This window comes from Xenopus tropicalis, chromosome 2 (genome assembly GCF_000004195.4).
Source record: "Xenopus tropicalis strain Nigerian chromosome 2, UCB_Xtro_10.0, whole genome shotgun sequence".
Classification (NCBI taxonomy): domain Eukaryota; kingdom Metazoa; phylum Chordata; class Amphibia; order Anura; family Pipidae; genus Xenopus; species Xenopus tropicalis.
This window is the reverse complement of record NC_030678.2, coordinates 176,240,678-176,268,099: the sequence shown is the minus strand read 5'-3', so window position 1 is coordinate 176,268,099 and position 27,422 is coordinate 176,240,678. Positions and strand designations below refer to the sequence as shown.

The 27,422-nt window shown below is 46.1% G+C and overlaps 1 protein-coding gene across 2 annotated transcripts in view; it reads left to right on the top strand.

Annotated features, from left to right (window-relative positions):
* Positions 1-9,829: 9,829 nt before the first annotated feature.
* Positions 9,830-27,422, top strand: part of slco2b1 (solute carrier organic anion transporter family member 2B1) — a 70,550-nt gene continuing 52,957 nt past the window's right edge. The window contains exons 1-2 of one of the 2 annotated variants that reach the window (XM_031895617.1): positions 9,830-9,919; positions 17,612-17,761. In XM_031895617.1, the coding sequence (XP_031751477.1) occupies positions 17,758-17,761 (4 nt within the window). In that variant the 5' untranslated portion in view covers positions 9,830-9,919; positions 17,612-17,757. Of the gene's footprint in view, positions 9,920-17,514; positions 17,762-27,422 lie in introns of both variants that reach the window. The other variant, XM_031895618.1, reaches the window with a different exon arrangement.

The window sequence follows — 27,422 nt, the reverse complement described above, 5'->3', positions numbered from 1 at the left end:
ATTGCTTTAAGAATACAGCCCTGATGTTGCTGGACTACAGCTCCCAGCATGCCCCAAGCTTCATTATATGTTACATTATTGTGGGATTTGTAGCCCAGTAACAACTGAGTAACGTTGGGTTGAGCCGCGCTGGGCAGCAGGGTTTTCCCGAGGGTTCAGTTCCCCTTTAATATATCAGGGCACCACTGTAAACAAAATTGTACAACTATTGCTGTTCTTTATTTTATAGATAATGACACAGTTTATAAATCCTGTAAAACATTTAATAAAATGTGACACATAATAAATATCTGGGGGTCCAAGTGCCGGGAAATGGGGCGTAAACTCTGCCCCCCCCCTTGTGCATTATCAGAATGCTATAAACACGACGCGGCTGAATTATTCCCCAAATCATTCTTCCTGCCTCGCCGTCCAAAACGCGTGGGGGAATAATTGAGCTATAAAGACGGAGAGGCGCTGAGAGCGGCGCATAACTTTGCCTTTTTCTGCAGAACTCAGCGGAACATAAATCCTGCCGACGGCTGTAAGTGGCAAATGGCTTCGTTCTCATTCGCTCGGGATCCGGCGGCGGCAGAAAGCGAAAGGCTGTAATTGAGCTCCTCGGGGTGCAGAACCGCGGCCTCGGAATTCATTACACACCATGGGCCATTAGAGTCTTATTGTTACAAGTCTGTCCCTTTATCCCCATGTCTGATTCCTGTGCCATATAATGAGGGGAGAAAATGCCATCATTATCTCTATATGTAAGGTACCAGCAAGGGGCCTGACACAGTGCTGGGAATCAGCATTCTCACTGGGCAGTTCTTTTGCATTTATAATCAACTTATTTATCAGTACAATTCTCATTGGGGAATTTCCTTGCATCTATAATGATGGTTTTTGGCAACTTCTATAGCAACACTAGGGGGCGCAGACTCTCCGTCTGTTCGACCCGTGGGCTCGGGGTTCAGGGTTCAAATCCCCCAAGTGCCAGTCCCAGTATGGCCGCCATTGCCCGAGGGAGGAGAGAGACCTACAAACTGAGACGCGTGAGAAGCCGTCGGCGTAACTAAAGCGCTGGGGTGAAATGAAATAGAGAAACCTGTCTAACCAGATCCCTGTTATGTTTTTAGCTCGGGATCCATTGTCAAAGTAGAGAAACCAGTTAGACCAGTGGGAAATGATTGTAAAGAAAATCACATAGGAAAGAGAGACATTAGAAGGGTTAATAATAATAATAATGGTTTGATCCAGTGCTGAGAAGTGGCTCTACTTATTGGGTTCCCTATTGGGTTCCCTACATCACCTCATTATAACTCCCACCAGTTGTCTATGGCAACCAGGGCTTGGGCTCAGGGGCGCCCCCTAGTGACAGGTGTAAGTGCCAGGCAGGGGAAGATGGAGGCAGAAAAGGGGTCAGGGGTCATGAGTAGGGACAATCAGGCCAGAAGGTCGGGGTAGGCAGCGGCACCATGGAACCAGGACCAACCATTCGAGAACTAGAAGGGGGGGGGGGGGGGGGGGTTCAGCTTTAAGTAAACTTTATATATGTTATAGAATTGCCAAATTTAAGCAACTTTTCAATTGGTCTTCATTATTTGTTTTTCATAGTTTTTGAATTATTTGCCTTCTTCTGCCTCTTTGCAGCTTTCAAATGGGGGTCACTGACCCCGGCAGCCAAACACTATTGCTCTGTGAGGCTCCAGTTTTATTGTTATTGTTACTTTTTATTCCATATCTTTCTATTCAGCCCCTCCCCTATTCATATACCAGCCTCTCATTCAAACCACTCCCTGGTTACTAAGGTAACTTGGACCCTAGCAACCAAATAGCTGCTGAAAAAGAGCTCCGGAACTGAAAATGAAATAACTAAAAAACTAAAAATAATAAAAAATGAAGACCAATTGCAAATTGTCTCAGAATATTACTCTCTACATCATACTAAAAGAGCTTATAATGGGTACAATGAGTGGGAGATGGAGCAGATGTGTCTGCCAGTTTATATTGGTATTGTAGGGGTTAATATGGTCAAATCTACCCCATATGAGCTTCCCCCATACACACATATACACATATATATTATATACATTAATCTCCCTGTTTCTATCAGTCGTTGAGGTTGAAACCTCAGGGCCGAGTAGGAGCCACAGATCTAATAAACTGTATATAATCTAATAAACTATATTTAATCTAAAAAGCCGTGTAGCCGAGGGGATGCTGAAGGGAAGGGGTTAAAGGGTTATAAGGAAGATAAATGAACGTAGGGACACAGAGGGAGGAGGATTAGGAGAAAGGAACAGATACAAATGAGTGGGGTTCAGGCGCCCCCCCATAATGGGGATAGAAGTGCTCTTCAGGGAACTCTATGAATCATGAGAGAAACAGCGAAGGAGCCGACGGGACGTCATTGAGGGAAAAGTGAATCCAACAAGGTCAGAAAAGTCTAGAAATAAAATAGAAAAGCCCCATGGGATTCTGGGAAAAGTCACCTCTTTGTGCTGCAGCTCAGGTTCTGGGGGGGGGGGGATTCCCTCTCCTTAAAGGGCAACAACCGGCAAAGAGGGGTATTTGTATTGTTGCACCCCACTAAGGGCAGATATAGGAACAGGGAAGGGGTTGTTTATTCCGGTGCAGCTCCGGGAATGTCTAGGGGAACAAATATATGTTCAGTCTCACCCCTCTGGGGCTTTTAGCTGCATCTAGGGGGGCAAATGGGTATTTCAACCAATTCTTACCCTCTTCAGGCTGGGAGTTTGATCCCACAGATTGGAAACCAATGCGGGAAAGGGCTGGATTGGATTGGGGTGTGCAAAGCCTATTAAGGTCCCCCACATCCCCAGGGGCCCCAGATTGCCCATTCATCCAACACAATCCCCCCCACCCCCACCTTATACCATGATCAAGGGAGGGGTCAGCTGGGATTGGGTCTAGGTCAGTGGGGTCCATTGGGTTCTAGTGGATTCATAAATGAGCACTAAAGTGTCTTAATTGGTTCTAAGGGTTTGGAATGGGGGTTTCACATTCATTATCTTCCGCAGCTGGATCTGTTTTGGAGTAAAGTTGCAATACCTCTTTTATTCACTAGGTGGTGCTCTCTCTCACGCACTTACTGCATGTATCTGAACACCGTTACACTATTTACTGATTTAATTTCCTGGTATTTATACACTGCCGACATGTTTCTCCTGCACTGCACCCAGTGAGAATGAGGAATGAATGGATATTGGGGAGTTGTATCAGGAGTCAGAACCAGCAGTGCAGGGAAGGGAAAGGGACAGACACAGTGACAGTTACACATAACTATAAACCCAGTGAGAATGAGGAATGAATGGATATTGGGGAGTTGTATCAGGAGTCAGAACCAGCAGTGCAGGGAAGGGAAAGGGACAGACACAGTGACAGTTACACATAACTATAAACCCAGTGAGAATGAGGAATGAATGGATATTGGGGAGTTGTATCAGGAGTCAGAACCAGCAGTGCAGGGAAGGGAAAGGGACAGACACAGTGACAGTTACACATAACTATAAACCCAGTGAGAATGAGGAATGAATGGGTATTGGGGAGTTGTATCAGGAGTCAGAACCAGCAGTGCAGGGAAGGGAAAGGGACAGACACAGTGACAGTTACACATAACTATAAACCCAGTGAGAATGAGGAATGAATGGGTATTGGGGAGTTGTATCAGGAGTCAGAACCAGCAGTGCAGAGGAGGGAAAGGGACAGACACAGTGACAGTTACACATAACTATAAACCCAGTGAGAATGAGGAATGAATGGATATTGGGGAGTTGTATCAGGAGTCAGAACCAGCAGTGCAGGGAAGGGAAAGGGACAGACACAGTGACAGTTACACATAACTATAAACCCAGTGAGAATGAGGAATGAATGGGTATTGGGGAGTTGTATCAGGAGTCAGAATCAGCAGTGCAGAGGAGGGAAAGGGACAGACACAGTGACAGTTACACATAACTATAAACCCAGTGAGAATGAGGAATGAATGGGTATTGGGGAGTTGTATCAGGAGTCAGAACCAGCAGTGCAGGGAAGGGAAAGGGACAGACACAGTGACAGTTACACATAACTATAAACCCAGTGAGAATGAGGGATGAATGGATATTGGAGAGTTGTATCAGGAGTCAGAACCAGCAGTGCAGAGAAGGGAAAGGGACAGACACAGTGACAGTTACACATAACTATAAACCCAGTGAGAATGAGGGATGAATGGATATTGGGGAGTTGTATCAGGAGTCAGAACCAGCAGTGCAGGGAAGGGAAAGGGACAGACACAGTGACAGTTACACATAACTATAAACCCAGTGAGAATGAGGGATGAATGGATATTGGAGAGTTGTATCAGGAGTCAGAACCAGCAGTGCAGAGAAGGGAAAGGGACAGACACAGTGACAGTTACACATAACTATAAACCCAGTGAGAATGAGGAATGAATGGGTATTGGGGAGTTGTATCAGGAGTCAGAACCAGCAGTGCAGGGAAGGGAAAGGGACAGACACAGTGACAGTTACACATAACTATAAACCCAGTGAGAATGAGGAATGAATGGATATTGGGGAGTTGTATCAGGAGTCAGAACCAGCAGTGCAGAGAAGGGAAAGGGACAGACACAGTGACAGTTACACATAACTATAAACCCAGTGAGAATGAGGAATGAATGGATATTGGGGAGTTGTATCAGGAGTCAGAACCAGCAGTGCAGGGAAGGGAAAGGGACAGACACAGTGACAGTTACACATAACTATAAACCCAGTGAGAATGAGGAATGAATGGATATTGGGGAGTTGTATCAGGAGTCAGAACCAGCAGTGCAGGGAAGGGAAAGGGACAGACACAGTGACAGTTACACATAACTATAAACCCAGTGAGAATGAGGAATGAATGGATATTGGGGAGTTGTATCAGGAGTCAGAACCAGCAGTGCAGGGAAGGGAAAGGGACAGACACAGTGACAGTTACACATAACTATAAACCCAGTGAGAATGAGGGATGAATGGATATTGGGGAGTTGTATCAGGAGTCAGAACCAGCAGTGCAGGGAAGGGAAAGGGACAGACACAGTGACAGTTACACATAACTATAAACCCAGTGAGAATGAGGAATGAATGGATATTGGGGAGTTGTATCAGGAGTCAGAACCAGCAGTGCAGGGAAGGGAAAGGGACAGACACAGTGACAGTTACACATAACTATAAACCCAGTGAGAATGAGGAATGAATGGGTATTGGGGAGTTGTATCAGGAGTCAGAACCAGCAGTGCAGGGAAGGGAAAGGGACAGACACAGTGACAGTTACACATAACTATAAACCAATGAGAATGAGGAATGAATGGATATTGGGGAGTTGTATCAGGAGTCAGAACCAGCAGTGCAGGGAAGGGAAAGGGACAGACACAGTGACAGTTACACATAACTATAAACCCAGTGAGAATGAGGAATGAATGGATATTGGGGAGTTGTATCAGGAGTCAGAACCAGCAGTGCAGGGAAGGGAAAGGGACAGACACAGTGACAGTTACACATAACTATAAACCCAGTAAGAATGAGGAATGAATGGGTATTGGGGAGTTGTATCAGGAGTCAGAACCATCAGTGCAGGGAAGGGAAAGGGACAGACACAGTGACAGTTACACATAACTATAAACCCAGTGAGAATGAGGAATGAATGGATATTGGGGAGTTGTATCAGGAGTCGGAACCAGCAGTGCAGGGAAGGGAAAGGGACAGACACAGTGACAGTTACACATAACTATAAACCCAGTGAGAATGAGGAATGAATGGGTATTGGGGAGTTGTATCAGGAGTCAGAACCAGCAGTGCAGGGAAGGGAAAGGGACAGACACAGTGACAGTTACACATAACTATAAACCCAGTGAGAATGAGGGATGAATGGGTATTGGGGGGAGTTATTGAGGAATTAGATGGCCGGTGGCCATGGGTGGGGGTCAGTGGCAGTAGCAATAGTGCAGGGCAGGACTGCTGCTTACAATGGGGGGATCAGATAGGATCTGTGCCACTGTGACAGAATGCTCTGTTATACAGATAGCTAGAATCTCAGCCATAAAGCAGGGCAGGACTGCTGCTTACAATGGGGGGGATCAGATAGGATCTGTGCCACTGTGACAGAATGCTCTGTTATACAGATAGCTAGAATCTCAGCCATAAAGCAGGGCAGGACTGCTGCTTACAATGGGGGGGATCAGATAGGATCTGTGCCACTGTGACAGAATGCTCTGTTATACAGATAGCTAGAATCTCAGCCATAAAGCAGGGCAGGACTGCTGCTTACAATGGGGGGATCAGATAGGATCTGTGCCACTGTGACAGAATGCTCTGTTATACAGATAGCTAGAATCTCAGCCATAAAGCAGGGCAGGACTGCTGCTTACAATGGGGGGGATCAGATAGGATCTGTGCCACTGTGACAGAATGCTCTGTTATACAGATAGCTAGAATCTCAGCCATAAAGCAGGGCAGGACTGCTGCTTACAATGGGGGGGATCAGATAGGATCTGTGCCACTGTGACAGAATGCTCTGTTATACAGATAGCTAGAATCTCAGCCATAAAGCAGGGCAGGACTGCTGCTTACAATGGGGGGATCAGATAGGATCTGTGCCACTGTGACAGAATGCTCTGTTATACAGATAGCTAGAATCTCAGCCATAAAGCAGGGCAGGACTGCTGCTTACAATGGGGGGGGGATCAGATAGGATCTGTGCCACTGTGACAGAATGCTCTGTTATACAGATAGCTAGAATCTCAGCCATAAAGCAGGGCAGGACTGCTGCTTACAATGGGGGGATCAGATAGGATCTGTGCCACTGTGACAGAATGCTCTGTTATACAGATAGCTAGAATCTCAGCCATAAAGCAGGGCAGGACTGCTGCTTACAATGGGGGGGGGATCAGATAGGATCTGTGCCACTGTGACAGAATGCTCTGTTATACAGATAGCTAGAATCTCAGCCATAAAGCAGGGCAGGACTGCTGCTTACAATGGGGGGATCAGATAGGATCTGTGCCACTGTGACAGAATGCTCTGTTATACAGATAGCTAGAATCTCAGCCATAAAGCAGGGCAGGACTGCTGCTTACAATGGGGGGGATCAGATAGGGTCTGTGACGCCATGGCACCCAGTGTGGCACAAGTGATTAACACCCATGGGTTAGTGCCGCTCTGGGAATTCACAACAGTACAATAAAGTGCTGATTTGGGAAGAATATGATTTGGAATATGAGCATTTTCTGGTTTCTTTGGATCACAACACCCCCCCCAAGTCTTTATTTCTCCCCCTTTGTGAATAAGCCCCATTGCTCAATCACTTTCCTTTGCCCGGGTTTGGGTGCCCGGTTCCTATGGCAACAAGAAGTGATGCCAATTACACTCACTCAGATATAACGGCACCAGTTATGCAGGGAGGCACCCAACCCACAAGGATTAAAGAGTGAAAAATTTTCAACTTGTTTATGTGACAAAAAGTCACGTGATTTTAAGCATTCGGATTCGGTTCGGCCAGGAGCGGGGATTTGGCCGAATCCGAATCCTGCTGAAAAAGGATGAATCCCGAACTGAATCCCGAACTGAATCCCGAACTGAATCCCGAACTGAATCCTGAACTGAATCCCGAACTGAATCCCGAACTGAATCCCGAACTGAATCCCGGACTGAATCCCGAACTGAATCCCGAACTGAATCCCGAACTGAATCCCGAACTGAATCCCGAACTGAATCCCGAACTGAATCCCGAACTGAATCCCGAACTGAATCCCGAACTGAATCCCGAACTGAATCCCGAACTGAATCCCGAACTGAATCCTGAACTGAATCCCGAACTGAATCCCGAACTGAATCCCGAACTGAATCCCGAACTGAATTCTGAACTGAATTCTGAACTGAATCCCGAACTGAATCCCGAACTGAATCCTGAACTGAATCCCGAACTGAATCCTGAACTGAATCCCGAACTGAATCCCGAACTGAATCCTGGACTGAATCCCGAACTGAATCCTGAACTGAATCCCGAACTGAATCCCGAACTGAATCCCGAACTCAATCCTGAACTGAATCCCGAACTGAATCCCGAACTGAATCCCGAACTGAATCCCGAATTGAATCCTGAACTCAATCCTGAACTCAATCCCGAACTCAATCCCGAACTCAATCCCGAACTCAATCCTGAACTCAATCCTGAACTCAATCCTGAACTCAATCCTGAACTCAATCCTGAACTGAATCCCGAACTGAATCCCGAACTCAATGCTGAACTCAATCCTGAACTGAATCCTGAACTCAATCTTGAACTCAATCCCGAACTCAATCCCGAACTCAATCCCGAACTCAATCCCGAACTCAATCCCGAACTCAATCCCGAACTCAATCCCGAACTCAATCCCGAACTCAATCCCGAACTCAATCCCGAACTCAATCCCGAACTGAATCCCGAACTGAATCCCGAACTCAATCCTGAACTCAATCCTGAACTCAATCCTGAACTCAGTCCTTAACTCAATCCTGAACTCAATCCTGAACTCAATCCCGAACTGAATCCCGAACTGAATCCCGAACTCAATCCCGAACTGAATCCCGAACTCAATCCTGAACTCAATCCTGAACTCAATCCTGAACTCAATCCTGAACTCAATCCTGAACTCAATCCTGAACTCAGTCCTGAACTCAATCCTGAACTCAATCCTGAACTCAGTCCTGAACTCAATCCTGAACTGAATCCCGAACTGAATCCCGAACTGAATCCCGAACTCAATCCTGAACTGAATCCTGAACTGAATCCTGAACTGAATCCTGAACTGAATCCCGAACTGAATCCTGAACTGAATCCCGAACTCAATCCTGAACTCAATCCTGAACTGAATCCTGAACTCAATCCTGAACTCAATCCTGAACTGAATCCCGAACTGAATCCCGAACTGAATCCCGAACTCAATCCTGAACTCAATCCTGAACTGAATCCTGAACTCAATCCTGAACTCAATCCTGAACTGAATCCCGAACTGAATCCCGAACTGAATCCCGAACTCAATCCTGAACTGAATCCTGAACTGAATCCTGAACTGAATCCTGAACTGAATCCTGAACTCAATCCTGAACTCAATCCTGAACTCAATCCTGAACTGAATCCTGAACTCAATCCTGAACTCAATCCTGAACTGAATCCTGAACTCAATCCTGAACTCAATCCTGAACTGAATCCCGAACTGAATCCTGAACTGAATCCTGAACTCAATCCTGAACTCAATCCTGAACTCAATCCTGAACTGAATCCTGAACTGAATCCTGAACTCAATCCTGAACTCAATCCTGAACTGAATCCCGAACTGAATCCTGAACTCAATCCTGAACTCAATCCTGAACTCAATCCTGAACTCAATCCTGAACTCAGTCCTGAACTGAATCCTGAACTGAATCCTGAACTGAATCCTGAACTGAATCCTGAACTGAATCCTGAACTGAATCCTGAACTCAATCCTGAACTGAATCCTGGATTGGGCGCATCACTACTTTTATGTGACAGAGGGCTCAATAATGAAAGGAAAGATCCTATTGGCTGCTGTGGGGTAACAGAAATCGTGCAGTTTAGCCCCTATAATAATAATAATAACATATTGGCCCCTTCCTGACCATAGGGAGAGTGTCAGCCCCCGGGCTGAAGGCTCCGCACAAAGTCTCTGCTTGTTCCATATTCAGACTCAGTCGCACCACAAATAAACACAGATATAAAAATAAAATCAAAGAGTTTCATTCTGTGGCCACACCCACATGTGCCGTGTAATTAGCCGCCCCGGTGCTGCCCAGCCGGCTCCGCCCACTGAGGGAAAAGGGAAACTTAACTCTCAGCTCAGAGTCCAGGGCAGCAGGGAGTTATATAGCCGGAGAGAGAACAGGAGCCTCCGAGGAACCTACTGACTGTGAGTATCCCCTGCACCGACACAGAACCAGAACTGTCACATGTGGACTAACAGCAGAACCTGGGTCCCGGGTCAGTCTCATGTTTGTACTGAAAGCAGTGACTGTTTCTCTTCCCTGCAACAATGTAGCAGCAGCCAGCTGATTGGCAGACCTGAAATTGGACTGAGCTGCTACATTGTTTCAGTAGTCAGAACAAGAGACAGTTACACATAACTATAAACCCAGTGAGAATGAGGGATGAATGGATATTGGGGAGTTGTATCAGGAGTCAGAACCAGCAGTGCAGGGAAGGGAAAGGGACAGACACAGTGACAGTTACACATAACTATAAACCCAGTGAGAATGAGGAATGAATGGATATTGGGGAGTTGTATCAGGAGTCAGAACCAGCAGTGCAGGGAAGGGAAAGGGACAGACACAGTGACAGTTACACATAACTATAAACCCAGTGAGAATGAGGAATGAATGGGTATTGGGGAGTTGTATCAGGAGTCAGAACCAGCAGTGCAGGGAAGGGAAAGGGACAGACACAGTGACAGTTACACATAACTATAAACCCAGTGAGAATGAGGAATGAATGGATATTGGGGAGTTGTATCAGGAGTCAGAACCAGCAGTGCAGAGAAGGGAAAGGGACAGGGACAGTGACAGTTACACATAACTATAAACCCAGTGAGAATGAGGGATGAATGGGTATTGGGGAGTTGTATCAGGAGTCAGAACCAGCAGTGCAGAGAAGGGAAAGGGACAGACACAGTGACAGTTACACATAACTATAAACCCAGTGAGAATGAGGGATGAATGGGTATTGGGGAGTTGTATCAGGAGTCAGAACCAGCAGTGCAGGGAAGGGAAAGGGACAGACACAGTGACAGTTACACATAACTATAAACCCAGTGAGAATGAGGAATGAATGGGTATTGGGGAGTTGTATCAGGAGTCAGAACCAGCAGTGCAGGGAAGGGAAAGGGACAGACACAGTGACAGTTACACATAACTATAAACCCAGTGAGAATGAGGAATGAATGGGTATTGGGGAGTTGTATCAGGAGTCAGAACCAGCAGTGCAGGGAAGGGAAAGGGACAGACACAGTGACAGTTACACATAACTATAAACCCAGTGAGAATGAGGAATGAATGGGTATTGGGGAGTTGTATCAGGAGTCAGAACCAGCAGTGCAGGGAAGGGAAAGGGACAGACACAGTGACAGTTACACATAACTATAAACCCAGTGAGAATGAGGGATGAATGGATATTGGGGAGTTGTATCAGGAGTCAGAACCAGCAGTGCAGAGAAGGGAAAGGGGCAGACAAAGTGACAGTTACACATAACTATAAACCCAGTGAGAATGAGGAATGAATGGGTATTGGGGAGTTGTATCAGGAGTCAGAACCAGCAGTGCAGGGAAGGGAAAGGGACAGACACAGTGACAGTTACACATAACTATAAACCCAGTGAGAATGAGGAATGAATGGGTATTGGGGAGTTGTATCAGGAGTCAGAACCAGCAGTGCAGGGAAGGGAAAGGGACAGACAGACACAATGAATGGATATTTATTAGGCAAAAAGTGTTACTTTTTTATTGATATCTGTGTGCGTTTTTCTACTAATCCACTTATTTTGATTTCATATAATCTGACAAATAAAGGGAAAGTACACTGACCAATAAATTGCTTTTTTGGTTGACAGCAAGGTCCTGCATCCCTGGGAATTATCTTTATTAATGACCTTTGTTTTACAATAATAACCTTAGATTACAAAGTCCTATTCACATTCCCATCAGCCCCTGCCCCAGTGAGCTTACAATCTAAGGTCCCTATCCCATTCCCATCAGTCCCTGCCCCAGTGAGCTTACACTCTAAGGCCCCTATCCCATTCCCATCAGCCCCTGCCCCAGTGAGCTTACAATCTAAGGTCCCTATCACATTCCCATCAGTCCCTGCCCCAGTGAGCTTACAATCTAAGGTCCCTATCACATTCCCATCAGTCCCTGCCCCAGTGAGCTTACAATCTAAGGTCCCTATCACATTCCCATCAGTCCCTGCCCCAGTGAGCTTACAATCTAAGGTCCCTATCCTATTCCCATCAGCCCCTGCCCCAGTGAGTTTACAATCTAAGGTCCCTATCCCATTCCCATCAGCCCCTGCCCCAGTGAGCTTACAATCTAAGGCCCCTATCCCATTCCCATCAGCCCCTGCCCCAGTGAGCTTACAATCTAAGGTCCCTATCCCATTCCCATCAGTCCCTGCCCCAGTGAGCTTACAATCTAAGGTCCCTATCCCATTCCCATCAGCCCCTGCCCCAGTGAGCTTACAATCTAAGGCCCCTATCCCATTCCCATCAGCCCCTGCCCCAGTGAGCTTACAATCTAAGGTCCCTATCCCATTCCCATCAGCCCCTGCCCCAGTGAGCTTACAATCTAAGGTCCCTATCCCATTCCCATCAGTCCCTGCCCCAGTGAGCTTACAATCTAAGGTCCCTATCCCATTCCCATCAGCCCCTGCCCCAGTGAGCTTACAATCTAAGGCCCCTATCCCATTCCCATCAGCCCCTGCCCCAGTGAGCTTACAATCTAAGGTCCCTATCCCATTCCCATCAGTCCCTGCCCCAGTGAGCTTACAATCTAAGGTCCCTATCCCATTCCCATCAGTCCCTGCCCCAGTGAGCTTACAATCTAAGGTCCCTATCACATTCCCATCAGTCCCCGTCCCAGTGAGCTTACAATCTAAGGTCCCTATCACATTCCCATCAGCCCCTGCCCCAGTGAGTTTACAATCTAAGGTCCCTATCCCATTCCCATCAGCCCCTGCCCCAGTGAGCTTACAATCTAAGGTCCCTATCACATTCCCATCAGCCCCTGCCCCAGTGAGTTTACAATCTAAGGTCCCTATCACATTCCCATCAGCCCCTGCCCCAGTGAGCTTACAATCTAAGGTCCCTATCACATTCCCATCAGCCCCTGCCCCAGTGAGTTTACAATCTAAGGTCCCTATCCCATTCCCATCAGTCCCTGCCCCAGTGAGCTTACAATCTAAGGTCCCTATCACATTCCCATCAGTCCCTGCCCCAGTGATCTTACAGTCTAAGGTCCCTATCACATTCCCATCAGCCCCTGCCCCAGTGAGCTTACAATCTAAGGTCCCTATCACATTCCCATCAGTCTCTGCCCCAGTGAGCTTACAATCTAAGGTCCCTATCCCATTCCCATCAGCCCCTGCCCCAGTGAGCTTACAATCTAAGGTCCCTATCACATTCCCATCAGTCTCTGCCCCAGTGAGCTTACAATCTAAGGTCCCTATCCCATTCCCATCAGCCCCTGCCCCAGTGAGCTTACAATCTAAGGTCCCTATCCCATTCCCATCAGTCCCTGCCCCAGTGAGCTTACAATCTAAGGTCCCTATCCCATTCCCATCAGTCCCTGCCCCAGTGAGCTTACAATCTAAGGTCCCTATCCCATTCCCATCAGCCCTTGCCCCAGTGAGCTTACAATCTAAGGTCCCTATCCCATTCCCATCAGCCCCTGCCCCAGTGAGCTTACAATCTAAGGTCCCTATCCCATTCCCATCAGCCCCTGCCCCAGTGAGCTTACAATCTAAGGTCCCTATCCCATTCCCATCAGCCCCTGCCCCAGTGAGCTTACAATCTAAGGTCCCTATCCCATTCCCATCAGCCCCTGCCCCAGTGAGCTTCCAATCTAAGGTCCCTATCACATTCCCATCAGCCCCTGCCCCAGTGAGCTTACAATCTAAGGTCCCTATCTCATTCCCATCAGTCCCTGCCCCAGTGAGCTTACAATCTAAGGTCCCTATCCCATTCCCATCAGTCCCTGCTCCAGTGAGCTTACACTCTAAGGTCTCTATCCCATTCCCATCAGCCCCTGCCCCAGTGAGCTTACAATCTAAGGTCCCTATCACATTCCCATCAGTCCCTGCCCCAGTGAGCTTACACTCTAAGGCCCCTATCCCATTCCCATCAGCCCCTGCCCCAGTGAGCTTCCAATCTAAGGTCCCTATCCCATTCCCATCAGCCCCTGCCCCAGTGAGCTTACAATCTAAGGTCCCTATCCCATTCCCATCAGCCCCTGCCCCAGTGAGCTTACAATCTAAGGTCCCTATCCCATTCCCATCAGTCCCTGCCCCAGTGAGCTTACAATCTAAGGTCCCTATCACATTCCCATCAGCCCCTGCCCCAGTGAGCTTACAATCTAAGGTCCCTATCCCATTCCCATCAGCCCCTGCCCCAGTGAGCTTACAATCTACGGTTCCTATCACATTCAAAACCCAAATAATTGGTTCTGAACCAAAGCCTGTCTGTCACCGGCGGGCAAAGTATTACTGGTGCCCCAATTAGTTCTACTGGGCCTGGCACACCTGCGCCCTCCTATTCTCCTCTCTCTCTGCCCACTAAGCCCCTCCCCACTATGGCTCCCCTTTCAATTTCACCCATCTTAATTGCCCCTTAGTCACGTGCCCCTCCTACTTACCCCCAGTTCCAGCTTTGCCAATACATTTCCCATAGATTAATATGGGAATCAGGGGCTGGCAGAGAATATTGCTCTTGTCGGCAGTCGGGGCTGCCATCAGAAATGTTGGGGCCCCGTACTATTTATTTACATGGGCCCCCCATGAACACAAGAGCAGTATGAAAATATTGGCCCCGCCCCCTATGTGCGCAATATAAACAGCTGATGTGGCTCTATAATAAGCAGTTCATATTAAGAGTTCCATTGATTAATATGCTAATTAACAGTCAGTTTATTGGGGGTCAGTGGGGTTTGCCCTAAGTTTAACCCTTTCCCACCTACCTGCCCCTGCTCTGCACTGTCATTGCTTGATATGGAAGTTACGTAAGTTTTTGCACAAGTTACGTAAACGGCGTAAGTTTAGGGGCCCAATGTTCTTACTGTGGGGCCCAATAACCAGTCAGTAGTAGTTCATATAAACAGTAAAAATAATGAATGTGCTAATAAGTCAGTATTTTAATTGGGGGGGTCAGTGGAGTTTATATATAAGTTTTTGCACAAGTTACGTAAATTGCATAAGTTGCCGTTCTTTCTATGTAACTTTAGCAACGCCACTGGGCCCTCTTACGAAAGAAGATTTTTTTACAGGGGCCCAGCACAATTGTACCCCCTCTACCCCCCAATGGCGACCCTGTCAGCCACGCCCACACTCGGCTTATTTTTGACCTACCGATAAAGTGGGGGTCATTTACCTGTTGGTAGTAACCCATGGCAACCAATCAAATTGTTGCATTCATTATTCTACCTGCTAGTTAGCTGAAAAACACCACTTGCTGATTGGTTGCTAATGGTTACTGTCTCATGGGTAGTGATGAGCGAATCTGTCCCTTTTCACTTCCCCGAAACTTCCGCGAATCTTCGGTGAAAAATTGTCACGTGCGTCAAAAAATGACACGCACAACTTTCTTTTTACATGTGTTATTTTTTTTACGTGCGTGACTTTTTTTTTTTTTTGCGCCATTTTGCCACGAATCCATGCCTGGCAAAAAGCCTCACTAATGGGCACCCCCAATCTATATCTGTCCCAAAAATCTGGCAGGTATCGATTCCCATTGGATCGGCTGATTGATGAGGTCCAATGGCTCCAATGCCCATTGTAATTCGATTGTTTGGCCCTAGGGACGAATGATCAAACTAGCCCAATATCGGCATCACCTAAATAAAAAAGTTGCGACATAAAAGTGGTAGTTGCTTAGAATCCACGCCTGGTGAAAAAATTCAGCCCTCCCTATTGACCATCATTAGTGATGAGCGAATTTTTTTGCCAGGCGTGGATTCGCAGCAAATTTCCACATGTCACCATTGGCGAATTGTTTCACGAAACTTCTGTGTAAATACGCCACTAAAAAATTTGTCACACGTCAAATTGGGCAAAACGACACGGGCGACAAAAAAGACACAGGGGTGACAAAAAAGACACAGGGGTGACAAAAAAGACACAGGGGCGACAAAAAAGACACAGGGGTGACAAAAAAGACACAGGGGCGACCAAAAAAGACACAGGGGCGACCAAAAAAGACACAGGGGCAACCAAAAAAGACACGGGCAACAAAAAAGACACAGGGGTGACAAAAAAAGACACAGGGGTGACAAAAAAGACACAGGGGTGACAAAAAAGACACAGGGGCGACCAAAAAAGACACGGGGCGACAAAAAAGACACAGGGGCGACAAAAAAAGACACAGGGGCGACAAAAAAAGACACGGGGCAACAAAAAAGACACAGGGGCGACCAAAAAAGACACAGGGGCGACAAAAAAAGACACGGGGCGGCAAAAAAGACATAGGGGTGACAAAAAAGACACAGGGGCGACCAAAAAAGACACAGGGGCGACAAATAAAGACACAGGGCGACAAAAAAGACACAGGGGTGACAAAAAAGACACAGGGGCAACAAAAAAGACACGGGGGCGACCAAAAAAGACAATGGGTGACAAAAAAGACACAGGGGCGACAAAAAAGATACAGGGGCGACAAAAAAGACACAGGGGCGACAAAAAAGACACAGGGGTGACCAAAGAGACACAAGGGTGACAAAAAAGACATAGGGGCGACAAAAAAGACACAGGGGCGACCAAAAAGACACAGGGGCGACAAAAAAGACATAGGGGCGACAAAAAAGACACAGGGGCGACCAAAAAGACACAGGGGCAACAAAAAAGACATAGGGGCGACAAAAAAAGACACAGGGGTGACCAAGAAAGACGCAGGCGACAAAAAAGACACGGGCGACCAAAAAAGACACAGGGGCGACAAAAAAAGACACGGGGACGACAAAAAAGACACAGGGGTGACCAAGAAAGACGCAGGCGACAAAAAAGACACAGGCGACAAAAAAAGACGTGGGCGACAAAAAAGACACGGATGGCAAAAAAGACGCGGGCAACCAAAAAAGACACAGGGGCGACCAAAGAAGACACAGGGGCAACCAAAAAAATGCGGGCGACCAAAAAAAATTGGGCGCCAAATGCGTTTTGTGAATTTTCCACTGTTTTGTGAATTTCCTGCCGTTTCGTGAATTTTATGTTGAAATGGGACAGATTCGCTCATCACTAGCCTCCATTATAGGGGCAGATTGCTGAGCCCAATATGCCCTGCAGTAGCCCCAGTTGTGTCGGTGCCGCTCAGCGAATGAGACGGGGAAGTGAGAGCCCCTCGCGTATCACATGTTTCCTCTTCGGACGTTTCCTTCTTTTTTTTTCTTTTTCTTCTATTTTCTTATTTTTCTGAATGTTATTTAGGAACAAAAAAAAGTGAGAGCAAAGCGAAACGTCTGATTTTTAAGGAAGAGTAAAAATATAAATTCCCAGCAAATTGTTTCAGTTAAAAGAGGAATAAACCCAAAATGAGATGTAATTGGCCGGCCCTAATAATAATAATAATAATGGCGCCACGATGGGCCAATCAGCAGCAGGATGGTCAGCTCTCTGGGAAGGGATTCCATGAATTCCCTATGGAGCAGCTGTGTAACTTGGCACAGGGGATTCTGGGAGTTGTAGTCCAACAACACGTTAGGGGAAAGTTGCCCCAATTGCTGCCGTTTCAGCTGAACGTTTGTTCTGTTTACATAGGGAAATGCTTACGTCTGACAGAATCGGAGCAGAGGTCATTAACTATCGCTGGCTCAGTATCTGTTCCCATTCTAACCATCTGGTTATGAACCTTCAGGGCCCCGGCGGCAATATCCGAGTGCCTGCTCCGCGGCCAACATCTCCAGCCACTCGTCTCCTGGGAAACATGAGGGCTCCGACCATAAGGGCATAAAGCACCTCCCGGAACAGCGCCCCCAGCAGGACATTCCGTAGATACCAGACATGGGTAAGTAAGTGTTAATAAAGTACAGCACTTATAGTGTTATAGAATTACCTATTCTAAGCAACTTTTTAATTGGTCTTCATTATTTATTTGTTACAGTTTTTGAATTATTTGCCTTCTTCTAACAAATGGGGGTCACTGACCCCGGCAGCCAAACCCTATTGCTCTGTGAGGCTCCAGTTTTATTGTTATTGTTACTTTTTATAACTTTCTTTTCTATTCAGCCCCTCACCTATTCATATACCAGTCTCTTATGCAAGCCACTCCCTAGTTGCTAAGGTAACTTGGACCCTGGCAACCAAATAACTGCTGAAACTTCAGACTGGAGAGCTCCGGAACCAAAAATGAAATACCGTATATACTCGAGTATAAGCTGATCGGAATATAAGCCGAGGGACCTAATTCTACCTAAGAAAACTGGAAAAACTTATTGACTCGAGTATAAGCCTAGGGTGGTAGTGAGTTTTTTTTTTACTTCTATACCGTACTGAACTGTATGTGTGTAACTTTAAATGATGGTAATTAATAATAATTAACAGTATTCACCTGTATTAGTAATGCTGATTACATGTTATGGATATACCTGATCAGCATTGCTAATAATGGGAAATACTATAATTAGCTACTAATTATAGGTAATTAATGATTGATTGAAGTTCAACACACATGATATGTGTCAATTATGATTAACTATAATTAGGATCTATAGGCATCTAATATAATGTGAATATTATATTAAATATACTGCATATATATATATATCCTTATGGCAAGTACCATGGAAGATGAGTAACTGAAGGCATCACTGTTGCCCAAATCCATATTATTATTATTATTAACATTTATTTATAAAGCGCCAACATATCTTATTTCCCATCTGTCTATACATCTGAGGAGCCAGATAATGAAGGCTTCCCTTGTAATATGCCCAGTGCTAGTAATTTAGCTACTGGCGCGTGGGTCACTCGGGGGGGAATTCAAAAGAGACTTGAACATGTAAAGGGAAACAAAGGTCCAGGGCCGGATGGGATTCATCCCAGGGTATTAAATGAGCTGAGCGCTGTGATTGCCAAACCTCTTCACTTAATTTCCCAGGATTCATTGAGGCCTGGCATGGTGCCGAGAGACTGGCGGATTGCTAATGTGGTGCCGTTATTTAAAAAGGGATCCCGTTCTCAGCCTGGAAACTATAGGCCTGTTAGTCTGACATCAGTAGTAGGAAAACTTCTGGAAGGGGTAATAAGGGATAGGATAGTTGAATACATTGCAGTTCACAATACTATTAGTTTGTGCCACATGGTTTTATGCGTAACAGATCTTGCCAGACTAATTTAGTCGCATTTTATGAGGAGGTGAGCAGGAACCTTGATGCTGGAATGGCAGTTGATGTCATCTACTTGGACTTTGCTAAAGCGTTTGATACAGTACCTCACAGAAGGTTAATGATCAAATTAAGGAATATTGGCCTAGAACATAATATTTGTAATTGGATAGAGAACTGGCTGAAGGATAGATTACACAGAGTGGTTGTAAATGGAACATTTTCTAATTGGACCAGTGTGGTTAGTGGGTACCGCAGGGGTCAGTCCTTGGGCCTTTGCTGTTTAACTTGTTTATTAATGCCCTGGGGGGGGGCATAGACAGTATTGTTTCTATTTTTGCTGATGACACTAAATTGTGCAAAACTATAAGTTCCATGCAGGATGCTGCCGCTTTGCAGAGCGATTTGACAAAATTAGATAACTGGGCAGCAAACTGGGAAATGAGGTTCAATGTTGATAAGTGCAAAGTTATGCACTTTGGTAGAAATAATATAAACGCAAACTATCTACTGAATGGTAGTGTGTTGGGGGGATCCTTAATGGAGAAGGATCTAGGGGTTTTTGTTGATAACAAGTTGTCTAATTCCAGGCAGTGTCATTCTGTGGCTACTAAAGCACCAGAGGTCACCCCTTTAGATTAGAGGAAAGGAGCTTCCATTTGAAGCAGCGTAGGGGGTTCCTCACGGTGAGGGCAGTGAGGGGGTTGGGGAATGCCCTTCCTAGTGATGGGGTAATGGCAGATTCTGTTAATGCCTTTAAGAGGGGCCTGGATGAGTTCTTGATCAATCAGAATATCCAAGGCTATTGTGATACTAATACCTACAGTTAGTACTAGTGGTTGTATATATAGTGTATGTATGTGAGTGTATAGATTGGTAGGTGTGGGTTAAGTGTGCTGGGTTTACTTGGATGGGTTGAACTTGATGGACACTGGTCTTTTTTCAACCCTATGTAACTATGTAACTATGTAACTATATCCCGCAGCGCTGTACAATAAGTATCACAGCACCTATGTATTTGGGCGGGTGGATTGATGGGTGGAAAGATGCATGAATGGACAAGGTGTCCCATGAGCAATCTATTTAAAGAAAAAAGTTCCATCCCACGGGGGGTCAGTTGGGTTGGAGTCAGGGTTCCTGACCCCACATGGGGTGTCCACATACTTTTGGCCACACAGTCTCAGCCATCGCCTTTAGTAAAACATTGTACAAATGGACATGAAAATTGGAGTACTTGCTTAGTTTGTATTATGTACAAGGGTGAAGACACACTGAGCTACTTAGTAGCAGCTACTTGTCACGGCTACTAAACTCCAGAAAATCCCCTGCCATAGACAGTACTGAGAATTGCCTCTGTTAAACACACGTAGGGACAATTATCATTAAATGATCAGCATTGTCTGTTTTAGTAGCCATGACAAGTAACTGCTACTAAGTAGCTCCGTGTGTCTTCCCCCCAAGGCCCATAGGGGTTGACTGGCAGGGAGAGCCGGCAGTGATGGGTGGGGGGGTTAAGCTCAGCAAACAGATATGTCAGAAACAAGAAGATGTAGCTGTTTGCCATTCCGACTCATGTACCCACAAGATGACTGTATACAGCTATAATTCTGCTCCAAGGCTCCATTTATAGAGCGGACCACAAACTGCTGCTTTCCCGCAGGAAAAGCCCCCCCAGAATTACAGTAGGGGGGGCTCTGTAATGTTCTGTCGGTCCCAACTTCAAAGCTACATTAGACCCTGTGGGGTTATATAGAAACAATTGGCAGTGGTTCTGACTGAAGGTTTTTGGGCCATAAATTAACTTTATAAACATTTCTATCCATTTCCAAAAACGTTGGATTATATATAACGTTGCATTATAAGTCTGTTCTAAGGTGGAGACGCAAAGCCATTGGCTGTTGATTCCCCACCCTGCAGCTCATTGGGGCTAAAGCGATCAATACACAATTAATGATTAATATATAATTAAGTGCTACTATTGGGGCAGGCTGGGAAATCTTATTGGCTAATGATTGGTTGGGGCTATTGATAGATTCTCTATGTGGTCCCGTTACACACAGCTCAGCCTGGCCCGCTGGCCAATGAGGAGACCTTTAGCCACACGGGGCTCATTCACAGCTTGTGTAGAAACTGCCCCCCAGCGCAGACCCAAAGCCATCGGATTGGCTGATACACAGGCTGTCAATCAGCCCCATGGGGCAATAACATTACTGGGCTGATTTTGGGGCTCAGCACCCTATGGCCTACCCTCTCCCTCCCACCCTTCCTCTGTGGAACCAGGGAAGAGTAATTCTGCTCTCAGCTGCACAGTAAGAACTGAGCGTCAGCTCTTGGGGATACAGAGACGAAGAGAAATATGCTTCCTCCTTTCCCAGGCTGTGCAGGGGGGCGGCGGCACTGTAGGATAGGAACCAATCAGCAGCTAGGCTGACCTGATAGGGAAATGAAACCTGTCTGTGCTTGTGTGACTGCAGGGCTGTGATTGGCTCTCCCCCTCCTACTGTGCTTCTGGCAGGGACCGTTAGGACACGCCCACCCCTCATGTGAAACCCAGACAGGGACCTGAGAGGATCTATAGGGAGCTCCAATAAAGGGGCCATTGTTACAGATAGGGTTAATGTTTAGCCCAAACCAGCACTGGATATTATTCATAACTGCCTACAGGATTGGGGGGGGGGGGGTTGTTTATCCTATATGTCTCCTTTAATTCTGAGTGTTTCTATTGAGGACAGGGTTCCTGCCAGGCCCATGACACCCCCTACAGACCCAGCCCAGAGCCCCCCCACTGCCCCCCCACTGTCCCCCACTGCCAAACACTCAATTCACTTGAACAAAACAACTGCGGTTGCAAAACTCTCTCTAAACCAGAAGCAGTTCCTCTAAATCTGCTGATGGGAAAGTCTGAGCGACACCCACGACCTCCGACAAGAACCGACCTGTGTGTACGGAACGGACCTGGGGCCAAACCTTTATCCCTCGTACGGCCATTAACCCTTCCAGCCCTGGGGCAGATACTTCATGAAACAATATATTACAATTTTAATTGTTTTTAAAGGGGATACAAACCCTGCTGCCCAGCGCGGCTCAACCCAACGTTACTCAGTTGTTACTGGGCTACAAATCCCACAATAATGTAACATATAATGAAGCTTGGGGCATGCTGGGAGCTGTAGTCCAGCAACATCAGGGCTGTATTCTTAAAGCAATATTGCCCAATAAAACTTTCCCCCAAATCCCCACAGCCAGCGACTGCTTTAACATGCGAAAAATCCTCCAATGAGAATCCCAGCTGGTGTGAGTAAATCCGGCTCCCTGTTCTCTGTTCCTGCAATTGGAGTTGGGAGCAATAAGCACAGTTTCCCAGCACTGAACAAGTCTGTCCCTTTATCCCCATGTCTGATTCCTGTGCCATATAATGAGGGGAGAAAATGCCATCATTATCTCTATATGTAAGGTACCAGCAAGGGGCCTGACACAGTGCTGGGAATCAGCATTCTCATTGGGCAGTTCTTTTGCATTTATAATCAACTTATTTATCAATTCTCATTGGGGAATTTCCTTGCATCTATAATGATGGTTTTTGGCAACTTCTATAGCAAAACGGCAGTACATATATATATATATACATGTGGGAATAAATACAGGAAGAAGCTGAATGTACTTTTATTTTTTATACAAGGTCCCTTTTTTGTTCCTATTTGTGGCTTTGCCTTTAAATCTCAGCCAGGAACTTCCTGTTATCGGGCCGTGACTAAGTGTCAGACCGCACAAAACGCATAAGGCTTCCTTTTTGGATATGTTTTCATCTTTACATTATTTACTTGAGTCTGTTCCAATGCGTCTGCACTTTTCTAAACAAAGTAGGGAGCACGGAATTGCCAGGAATGTCATTGTACCCTGTGGCTTTAAAGGGGAAGTTCACCTTTGAGTTCATTTTTAGTAGGATGTAGAGAGTGATATTATGGGACAATTTGCAATTGGTCTTCATTTTTATTTTTTGCAGTTATTTTGCTTTTTGTTCAGCAGCTCTTCAGTTTGGAGTTTCAGCTGCTATCTGGTTGCTAGGGTCCAAGTTACCTTAGCAACCAGGGAGTGGTTTGAATGAGAGACTGGTATATGAATAGGAGAGGGGCTGAATAGAAAGATAAGGAATAAAAAGTAACAATAACAATAAAACTGGAGCCTCACAGAGCAATAGGGTTTGGCTGCCGGGGTCAGTGACCCCCATTTGGAAGCTACAGGAGTATGAAGAAGGAGGTAAATAGTTCAAAAACTATAAAATAAAGACCAATTGAAAAGTTGCTTAGAATTGGCCATTCTATAACATACTTAAAGTTTACATACAGTAAAAGTGACCCCCCCCCCCACCCCAGATGCAACACCGCCTCAGCTTGGTCCTTCCTGGTCCCCCTGTTGGTCTCTTGTTTCTCCACCAGTTGCTCCCTCACTGGAACTAGGGGCCCAAACCATGGCAACAGGCCCAGATCCAGACCAAACTCTATGGTTGGCATTGTTTCTGGGTAATTAGCGTTCTCCTGGCCTCTTCCCAACCCAGACTTCTCGAAATGCCATTTATCCCTCCAGGGACCATATATTCCCTTCTCCAGGGTCTAATGGCAACAAACCTTACGCCCCTTCAGCCAAAGCCTGGCACTGGGGATGGGTATCGCCCACACAAAACCCAAGATCCTTTGTGCTAATGTTGCTCCAGAAACAGACTGGTGTGGAACTCAGTGGGAAGTGTTGCAATTGAGGACATGTGATTTTAGGAGGGGTTCCCAGAAGGTCCAAACAAATATTTTTGGTTTTATAGTATAATAAGGAATATTCTAGTAATAGTTCTGTACGGCAAATAGAAAACAGAGCAGGCTGTATCAATTCCAACAGTCACTCACTGCCCATATTACAGAAAGGAATGATGGTTCCTTGTAGAAGACAAGTTTGGGTTGTCTGGTCTGAATGATTTGTCTGGTCTCCAATCAAATAATCATTCAGGATAAAAGTTTTGTTGCACAATATCTGGATAAATAAAGGTGCCCATAGATAGATGGTGATTAGTGATGTGCGGGCCGGCCCAATACCTGTTGGACCCGTTGGGCAAGTTTGGGCCAACCTCATTGCATCATTTCTGGGTCGATGTGGGGGTTTGGATTTAGCTTTTCTACCTACTCTCCCCATCCATAACCTTACACTTCAAGCTTGCACTTCTGGTTTCTGGATTTATAGACCCCACTCAGCCCCTTTAGTGATTAGCGGGCCGGGGGAAAAGCGGGTCAATAAATAGAGGAGAGAAGTCAGGTCAAGTAGGGTTCGGGTTGGGAGCTGGCAGGTTAGGATCGGGTGCGGCCTTTTGGCTAAGATCAAGTGTAGTATCTGTTCTTGGCATGGGGTGGGGGAGGCTTCCTAGCTAAAGGATGTATATTGGGACCCCCCTCATTGTCCGGGCAGAGAGGCACTTGACCCTCTGGCCAAAGGGCTGGCACTAGAATGGGTCCACAGGTGGAGCACTGGCACTTTTCTTTTACACACTGCTCTTTAGCCCCAGACCTTTTGGTAGGGGCAAGAGAATTTTTATAATCCGGCCGAAAGGCTGGGGATTTTTAAGCCAACTTTTTTATTAATTTTACCGTGCATTTTATGCATCTATTTATTCTCTTAAAGCACTTATGGGCACTTTTTTAGCACTTTTTGGATTTCGGTGCAATAGACTCCGGGTTTTTTTTAGCTCGATTTCCTGGCCCCAGAGAGGGCCCATACCGCTCCGGGACCTCTTTGGAGATACACTTGCACCCTGACCCCTTCTCTGCTGGGAGGGAAATGGATAAAGGGACTTGCGGCGAAGGGGATTCGAAGATCCTTGCCTCCTGCAGGCCTTTTGGCCGGGGATGTCGGGGATAAAGGGGTTCCTCTGAACTTCGACAAAGGGGTTCACGAAGATTCGGGATCATTTTGTGCCTTTTGGCCAGATGGACCTGGATGTTTTGGACTTAGCCTCTTTTGAGGCTAAGTCACTGCACCCTTATGCACTGTGTGGCACTTTTTTGCACTTGGGTGACCGAAGCACATGGGCTTCAATAAAAAAAAAAAAAAAAAATTAAGTTTTTCTAGACCCAAACCATAACTTATGATGATGGTTTGGAAGGCCATCAAGCCATTTATGGTAAGAAAAGGATTGCTAGAGGGCCCATCACTCCTGGTTTTGCTCTACACATGAAGGGCCAAATCAGCCAAAGAAAACATATTTCCATGAATGGTCAGCTTTAGCCCAAAACTTTCAAATCAGAAAGCCAAATCTGACCATACACTGGTAGACCATCTTCTTTGGTAAGGTCATCTGACTGTTTCTTCAACCACAAGGGAGGGACCAATTGAGTCTTATCGATTAATGTGCACTCAGGTCAAGAGTCCAATCCCATGGGTCAGCTAGAGGGTTTGCAGGTCCATCAGAAGATGGAATTTTCCATTCTTAATCAATATCTGGTCACTCAGAGCAGCCATGTCCCATATGATCAATAGGTCATGAGGCTATATGGCTACTTGGATGGGCAGCTTCATTCAAACACATCTTTGCTGATCATCATTTCACTGGTGGGGGATCTGAGAGGGTTCCCCCACCCTGTATGCACCAAACAAACAGTAACTGCTGCCATTGATCTATTGACACACTCTCGCTAATGGAATTCCTCTTTGTCTTTACTAATGCTAAGCCTTCAGCATTCAATGAAAGCAACACAATGGGCGGGGGGGGGGGGGTGATCACTCATGGAAACTCCATTTGGGTTGACAAGACTTTTCTTTATTGACTGTGGGACATTGTGTCTTGGGATCACCTGGGGTGTTAATCTCTCCCACATGGGCCTTCAGTCAACTGAACATTTACACATCTTCTCTAAGCTGGAGAGGAATTAATAGGCTAATGGAATACACTCGGGGTCTGGCACCACTGTGTGTGAGCTGCGCCAATCCCAACCCTGTGTTTAAAATCATCATCGGAATTATGTGAAAATGAGAATACAGACATATTTTCCATAGTATCACCTTAATTTCCTAGTGAGAAACTGGTTAAATGAGCCCTATACAGCCCTAATGGCTTTCTCCCACTGACCCCTCTACAGGTGTGTTCCAATTCCCAAGTACAGGCTTGCTCCCATTGGCTCCTGTACAGGATTTTTCCAATTGGCCCCTTTACAGACTTGCTCCCATTGGCTCCTGTATCCCTCAATTGGCCTCAATTGCTTCCATAGTTGTGTCTATAGACTTGCTCCTATTGACCCTTTCTATAGGCCTCTATAGGCTTGGTCCCATTGAGCCCTGTACAGGCTAGCTCCCATTGGCCCCTGTTCAGGCTAGATCCCATTCGCTAGATTCCTTTAACCCCTTGACAATAGTGGTTCCCAAGAGAAAGGCCAATTGTTCTCCCATTGACCCCTCTACAAGTGTGTTCCCATTGGCCTTTGTACAGGGTTGCTCCCCTTGGCTCTTGTACAGGATATTTCTTCCAATTGGCCACTTTACAGACTTGCTACCATTGGCTCCTGTATCCCTCAATTGGCCTCAATTGCTTCCATGGTTGTGTCTATAGACTTGCTCCTACTGACCCCATCTATAGGCCTCTATAGGCTAGCTCCCATTGAGTCCAGTACAGACTTGATATTATGTATCACTTTACAGGCTAGCTCCCATTGACCCCTGTTCAGGCTAGCTACCATTGGTCCCTCTACAGGCTAGCTCCCATTGGCTAGATTCCTTTAACCCCTTGACAATAGTGGTTCCCAAGAGAAAGGCCAATTGCTCTCCTCGATACATCTGAAAGCCCGGCCTGAAGGCCAGTTAGGGCCCTAGATATTTTTGGAACTGTGACTGAATGACTGATACACCTATATCTGAACCCATTTTAATAGTTGAGTGGGGGCCCTGGACCTTCACGTGGCTTGAACTGGTACAACCTCTGCTCTAAAGGCGTGGCTACTACACAGCTGTGATCCCATTGGCTGTCATTTCGCTCCCAGGCTCCTTCTAAGAATGTGTTATCTCGATCCTGCCCTGTTATAAAACACCTTAGGTAACTGCCATAAAACATCACTGGAATGTGAAGAACTTTCCTGTTACTTAAACCCTCCCTCCTCCTCCACATGACAAATATATATTTTTTTTAAAAATACCAACAAATAGGAATGGTTACATGTAATAAAAATGTAATATGATATGTTTTTATTAATTCTGACCTTTATAGAGAATGAATAAAAGGTGCCAGGGATTCAGGGATAGATAGGAATAATGGAAGTTGCATTGGAGAGAATCCAGGTAGAATTCCCAGGCTAAGGTTAATATTATAGGGGTTGT